Source organism: Erinaceus europaeus, chromosome 9 (assembly GCF_950295315.1).
Source record: "Erinaceus europaeus chromosome 9, mEriEur2.1, whole genome shotgun sequence".
NCBI classification, from domain to species: Eukaryota; Metazoa; Chordata; class Mammalia; order Eulipotyphla; family Erinaceidae; genus Erinaceus; species Erinaceus europaeus.
This window is the reverse complement of record NC_080170.1, coordinates 14,824,045-14,831,485: the sequence shown is the minus strand read 5'-3', so window position 1 is coordinate 14,831,485 and position 7,441 is coordinate 14,824,045. Positions and strand designations below refer to the sequence as shown.

Sequence of the window (7,441 nt, the reverse complement as noted above, 5' to 3'; positions counted from 1 at the left end):
AGACGATGAGGTAGGAGTTTATGTAACCTCTTTCATTGCTCAGAGTCAGAGTCAATTTTCTGGCTTGACTGTGGCTTCATCATAGGCAAACAATATTACTAAATTTTTGTACAGGCAGGATGTGTGTAGTATTTCATGCTTCTGAGAAAAAAGGTTAATATGATTTCTGGTGTCAACATATCTGTTATATAGAGAGGTCATTCATTAACACAGACTCACAGACAAAAGCATACAGATGAATATAAACATTGATCTCTAATGCAGGAAACCAACAGTTCAAAGGTGCACATGTCAAAATTATTTATTCAACTCAAGGAGATCAGGAATAAGGGTTAAATTTTTTACAATCTTATTTAACATTAGAAAAAAAAAATACAGAGCAGAATTGCATTAGTTGTCCCAGACCATTTAGTCTAATCTCTCAGTTAACACAGGACCAACCTTACAAGCTGCTGAAATGTCAGTTTTCTAAAGGAGTAGATAGCATGATGGTTATGCAAAAAGACTCTCAAGTCTGAAGCTCTGAATTCCCAGGTTCAATCCCTCCTCCCACCACCACCACTGTAAATCAGAGCTGAGAAGTGCTCTAGTCAAAAAAGGAGAGGGAGAGTAGAAAGATTTTAAGTCACAAGAATACCAGTATACTGCCAGGGGGAAAAAAAAAAGAAATTGAGAACCTAGAGTACTAATGTTAAGATTTTATACTTGGGGGTGGAGATATATAGCATAATGGTTAAGCAAAGAGACTATCATGCCTAAGGCTCTTAAGTCCCAGGTTCAATCCCTTGCACCACCATCAGCCAGAGCTGAGCAGTGCTGTGGTAAAATAAATAAATAAATAAAAATAAATAAATTATACTGGGGAGGTTATGGTGCACCCAGTTAAGCTCACATAGTACTAAATTCACAGATTTGGGTTTGAGCCATCACCCCTTTAACTGTAGGGGGAATTTTAACAAGCTGCAAAGCAGGTCAGCAGGTGTCTCTCTTTCTCTCCCTCTCATTCTCCTGTTCTCTCTCAATTTCTCTTTGTCCTATCCAATAAAATGGAAAAAATGGTCACCAGGAGCAATGGATTTCTAGTGCCTTCACGGAGTTCCAACAATAACACCAGAGGCAAATATATATATATATATATATATATATGTGTGTGTGTGTGTGTGTGTGTGTGTGTGTGTGTAAAGTCATATATATTAGGTTATTGAAACTATCCCCAATGTAACTATATCTTTTCAAAATCTGTGAGGGGGGAGATAAATCATATATATATCTTTATACGTATAAATGTATATATTTTTTTACTAGAGTACTGTTCAGCTCCACCTTATAATGATGTAGGGAATTGATCATTGGACTTTGGAGCCTCAGACATGAAAGCATTTTCATATAACCTTTATGACATTCTGCTGCTATGAGGCAATAAGTCTAAATTTGTTTCTTACTTCAAAGAAACAAGTCCAAAGTTTAAGGACAGAAGACTTAATGGAATGGAGCTGAATAGCTAGATTGATAATGAAATGTGACGTACTATTTAGGTAAAAGTGCAGAAAATTGCACTAATCCTAGGTCTCCTTAAGAGGTTAAGGTAAGCTGGTACTTCAAATTGTGTTTATTATTTACCAGGCAAAAGATTATGGGATGTTCCAATAGCAGTTTTGGAGGCAGTTTTATTTTATTGGGGTTCTCAGATTGGCCTCAACTGGAGCCCGCCCTTTTTGTCCTTATTTCGATTTTCTACTCTTTAACTCTCCTTGGAAACACGACTATCATCGCTCTCTCTGTCCTGGACCCTCAGCTGCACACACCCATGTACTTCTTCCTCTGCCACCTCTCCTTCCTGGACCTCTGCTACACCACCAGCACTGTGCCCCAGCTTCTGATCAACCTCCATGGGCCAGACCACACCATCACCTATGGAGGCTGTGTGGCCCAGCTCTTCATCTCCCTGGCTTTGGGCTCCACTGAATGTCTGCTCCTGTTAGTGATGGCCTTTGACCGTTATGTTGCTGTCTGCCGTCCACTGCACTATACAACCACCATGCATCCCCAGCTCTGCCAAGTACTAGCCTTAACCTCCTGGCTGGGAGGCTTCATGAATTCTCTGATTCAGACAGGCCTCATGATGGCCATGCCTCTCTGTGGCCTCCGAGTACTAAACCACTTCTTCTGTGAGATGCCTGTCTTCCTGAAACTGGCCTGTGTAGATACCAATGGGACAGAGGCCAAGATGTTTGTGGCCAGAGTGATAATTTTGGTTTTTCCTGCAGCGCTGATTCTAGGCTCCTATGTCCACATTGCTCGGGCTGTGCTGAGAGTCAAGTCCATGAGTGGAAAAAGAAAGGCCTTTGGAACTTGTGGGTCCCACCTTCTGGTGGTGTCTCTTTTTTATGGTTCAGCCATATACACATACTTCCAGCCCAGGAGCAGTTATTCTGAGAGTCAGGGCAAGTTTGCTGCCCTGTTTTACACTATAGTTTCCCCCATGCTCAATCCTCTGATCTATACCCTAAGGAACAAGGATGTGAAAGAAGCTCTGAGGAAGGTGCTGGGAATAGGCAGAAACTCAGGGTAGGAGAGGATCTGTCATAACTCTCAGACCATAGACCCCATTCTGTTCCATTCTTGGTTTCAGTGCTGCCCTTGTTGGGAATTGGAAATGAAGCCCTTCCAGTACTATTTCTCTTCAACATGTATGACCAAGATCTAGTAATATGGATTTATTTGTATCACAACTTTCCAACAGACTGAGATGGAGAACTGGGTATTATATGAACACTGGTGGAAGAGTTGGTTCTAATCCAAAGACTTGATTGCATGAAACTTTTCCAAAGTCAATGATTCTTAACATAGTATCATATATATGGCACTGTGCCCATTGGCAGGAGATAGGAGTTCTCTCTCTTCTACTTCTTCTTCTAGCGTTTGCCTTTCTTCCGTAGCCAGTTAATGGCTTTGAAAGTGACTGGGATCCATGTGGATTCAGTCGGCTAGGAAGGATCGTCAGTTTCCCCAATGAATGGGTACTCACGGGATGCACCACGGGAAGGTCGATCCAACACATCCCTCTCTTCTACTAATTAACTGTGATACTGGGCACGTCTCCTCTTATGTCATGGCCACTTTTTAGATCTCTCATGGTGTTTACCACTTCAAGAATCTTGGAGCAGATGGAAACATAATCAGCAGAGGTAATTAATTCATGGAGATTATATTCTCAGATATGGGTGTGATTGAGAGGATTAAAGTAAACACACAACATCATTAGAGCAGCTCTGAGTAAATCAAGAGTATCTCCATCTCACTAGCTGCATCAAGGGTCTCAGTTGTGTCAAGTAACATCACAGACAAGACATTTCCCATAGATAAGAAGAACAAGGAAAGATGAAAACACACACACACACACACACACACACACACACACACACATACAATGTCAGGAGGGAATGTTATAGCAAAGATGAGAGAACAAAGGGGACAACAAAAAATGAGGGAAATCCTGCTGATGTTCAGGAAGTTCTGGGCTAATGTGTAAAGACTGGACACCTGAAGTTCCTGTACTCAAATTTGCTTTTCTATCAAAGTGTAGATATCCTTGCTGTCATCGTGTATATGATTATTGGTTCTTCTGTTAGTCACCTGTTGTTCCAATACCAATAAATACTATTTGTATTGGGGCAGCATGGAATGTTCTTAGTCATGACCACAGAATGTGAGCTCAGATCTAAAGGGATGCAGAGGTCACATAAGAACCTAAGCTGATTATGATCCCCAGATCACATCAAATCGATGGGATCTACAGTCAACAATATTTATACCCCTTTCCCATATTAGGGAGCTACTCTCTTCCCTGATCCAGCTTTCTGGTCCTTTTTCCAGCCATGAAATCATCTCCCCAGACAATAACTTGGATCCACTGGCATATCAGAATTTAGGCTCAGAGGCAAAAAGAAAAAGAAAAAGAAAAAAAACTAGTATAGCCACAGGCCCTTTGGAATTTAACTAAAATATGCCTACTAGCTATCTACAAAATGGAGGACCCCCCAACTCTTCATCTGCACTATTCCAGCCTTTTGGTCCATTATTGGTCAACAATTTGTTTGGCTTTGTATGTTAACTCTCTTTTCAGCCACCAGATTCCAGATGCTAGCATGATGCCAACCAGACTTCCCTGGACAGACGACCTCACCAATGTGTCCTAGAGCTCCACTTCCCCAGAGTGCTTCCCAACTAGGGAAGAGAGAGACAGGCTGGCAGTATGGATAGACCTGTCAACACCCATGTTCAGTGGGGAAGCAATTACAGAAGCCAGACCTTCTACCTTCTGCATCCCACAATGACCTTGGGTCCATACTCCCAGAGGGTTAAAGAATAGGAAAGGTATCAGGGGAGGGGATGGGATACAGAGTTCTGGTGGTGGGAATTGTGCAAAGTTGTACCTCTATTATCCTATGTTTTTTTTCAATGTTTCTTTTTTTATAAATAAAAATAAAAAATTATGTGTTTATTTTTAAATTTGCATAGACTGTTATTGTCATGACAGCATTGTACAAGTTTTATATATCTCATATTTATTTATGTTGCATATTATATGATAAGGGTTTAAGTAACTTCTTCAAGCTTATATAGGAAATGTTCTGTGAGGTTGAGATCCAAGTTGCTGTTTCCATTTTTTTTTGAAGTTTTATTGGTGATTTAATATCGGTTTAGAAGACTATACGATTACAGGATCTAGTTCCATACCAAGTACACCACCAAAATTATGCCCCTATCCTTTTCAATGATTACCACCATAGTTCTTACAATGTTGCCTTCTATTTATAACCCTTCCTACTACACCCTACCAGCTCTATCTCGAGAGTGAATATTTTTATAGTCAAAGACTGAAATTGAAAAGGAAGTCAGTGGGGGAAAAAATCAATTGTGAGCTGATACTTACAAAGGTTGTCATCCCTATTCTTTATGATTTAACAACTTTTGTTTAAGTCTTTAGCCCATTTTGTGTTACTATTTTTGTGTATGTTCTAAGATAGTGGTCTAGTTTCGTTCCTTTGCATATAGCTCTCTAGTTTCCTCTACACCATCTGTCTAAGTGAATTGTTATGTTGCTAGTTCCTTATATAAATTTGCTAGTTTTTCTAGAGAACTGCACAGCTATGGTTTGTGATGGTCCAGGGGAATGAACCTGGGGCCTATAGCAGCCTCAGGACTGAAATAATTATTTTTCATAACAATTATGCTATCTTCTCTACCTCTCTTTCTTCCTTCTTTCTTCCTTCTTCCTTCCTTCCTCCCTTCCTTTCTCTCTCTCTCTCTCTCTCTCTCTCTCTCTCTCTCTCTCTCTCTTTCTTTCTTTCTTTCTTTTTCCAATGCACTGCTTAGTTCTGGCTCATTTTGGTGAGGGGATTTGAACCCAGCACTTTGGAGCCTCAGGCATCAAAGTCTTTTTGTATAACCATTATTTTATCACTCCTACACTCTTGTCATAAGTTATTTATCCATATCAATTTAGGTTTATTTCTGGGTTTTCAATTCTGTTCCATTAATCAGTTTTTTCTGATTTTATTACAATGTTGTTTTGTCTGGTGTTTCATACAGTGGAGATAAATTCCTCCTCCATTTTTTTTCCTGAGAATTTTTTGTTATTCAGGATCCTTGATGCTTCAAATATTGTTGTTTCTTTGTTGCATTTTTTGAGGAATGTCCTTGAGGTATTACTGTGTAGACAGAATAATGTTTATGTAAAGAGACTTTCATACCTGAAGCTCCGAAGTCCCAGGTTAAATATCCAGCACCACCATCACCACCATCAGCCAGAGCTGAGCAGTGCTCTGGTGAGAGAGAGAGAGCGCCTCATGCCCGAAACTCCAAAATCTCAGGTTCAATCCCCAGCACCACTATAAGCAAGAGCTGTGGTTAAAAAATATTTACTTTTAGTTTATTATATTGTATAAGTTCCACATGTAAACTTTAAACCTGGACACATATACTTTGGACTTTTGTGTCACAGTTATGAAAGTCTTTTGCATAAACCTTACGGTATCTCCCCTATCCTAGGTTTGTTCTCATATTTTACTACTGTGAATTATGTTGTCATATATGCTGTGGATAAATATTTGTACACACTTAAAATAAAAAAATATTTAGCATTTATTGAATGGTCAATCTACTGAGGATAGATATTTTCATAGGAGAAATGCCTAGTCAAATACCCTGTTCATTTTAGAATCTTTTCTTTTTTTTGCATTTGTTACGTTGTAAGAGCCTTTGTATATTCTTAGTAAAAGTCTCTTAATATGGCTTAAAAATATTCTTTCTCGGGTGCCTGGCGGTGGTGCACATATCACCATTGTGGGGATCCTGGTTGGAGACCCTGTTCCCCATCTGCTGTCGGACTACTCACAAATGGCAAAGAATGTCTGCAGGTGACTCTCTCTTTATCTGTCTCCTCTTTCTCCTAAATTTCTCTCTGTCCTGTCAAATAAAAGTAACATAAGAATAAAGAGATATTCTCTCTCATCTTAGGTTGTCCCTTTAGTCTCTTGATAGTGTCCTTTAATGCATGAAAGTCTTTAATTTTCATGGCATCAAATTTGTACACTTTGGTTTACATTACCATTGTTTCCAGTGTTAGACTAAACAACACTCCCAAATTCAAGATTGTGATTACTTTGTTTTCTTTCAAGATTTTTACTTCTTGGCTCTTACAGTTAAATGTTCATTTATTATATATATTTATTATATATATATATATATATATATATATAAGATGAATGTCTAACTTAGTTCTTTTGCATGTGGATATCTAGTTTACCCAGTATTTCAACAAATGATTGGTCTCCTATTAATAGCTTTACTACATTTGTTGTACTATCACAATCATATAGTTGAAGTTATATTTTGGAGACCTTTCTTCTGCTCATGTGTTTCTATGTCTATCTTTTTGCCAGTACAGTATTGTTTTGACCACACTAACGTGGTAGAAAGTATTAAAATCTGGAGATGTGACTATTCCAAATTTATGCTTCTTTTTACAGAGCATTTGGGATCCCTTGATATCTGATATGAATTGTAGGTTGGGTGTTTTCTATTGGGACAGTAATCAGAACTGAAATCTCAGTAAGAATGATGTTGAACCCAAATATCACTTTTTAAGAAGACTTGAATAGGAGAATGTTTAGTAAGAGGATGGAAGAGACAGAGAGAGAGAGAGAGAGTGAGAACCGGAACATGATTGTAGCACTGAGGATCAAACTTGGAACCATGCCTGTAAACCTAAAGCTTTGCTCACTTTATCACTTCTTGACCTATTAAATATCACTTTACTTATTTATTATTATAATTTTTATTTATAAAAAGGAAACACTGACAAAAACTATAGGATAAGAGAGGCACAACTCCATACAATTCCCACTGCCAGAACTCTGTATCTCCTCCTTCCCCT

General features: G+C 38.8%; 1 protein-coding gene across 1 annotated transcript; it reads left to right on the top strand.

Moving 5' to 3' along the window:
* Nucleotides 1-1,633: 1,633 nt before the first annotated feature.
* Nucleotides 1,634-2,572, top strand: LOC103117124 (olfactory receptor 2Y1B-like). Its single transcript, XM_007527139.2, has one exon. The coding sequence runs from the start codon at nt 1,634-1,636 to the stop codon at nt 2,570-2,572; it is 939 nt and encodes a 312-aa protein (XP_007527201.1).
* Nucleotides 2,573-7,441: the final 4,869 nt, after the last annotated feature.

What these genes read in the sequence shown, in the direction of transcription:
- LOC103117124 (XM_007527139.2), top strand. Translation starts at nt 1,634, where the DNA reads ATGGGATGTTCCAATAGCAGTTTTGGAGGCAGTTTTATTTTATTGGGG.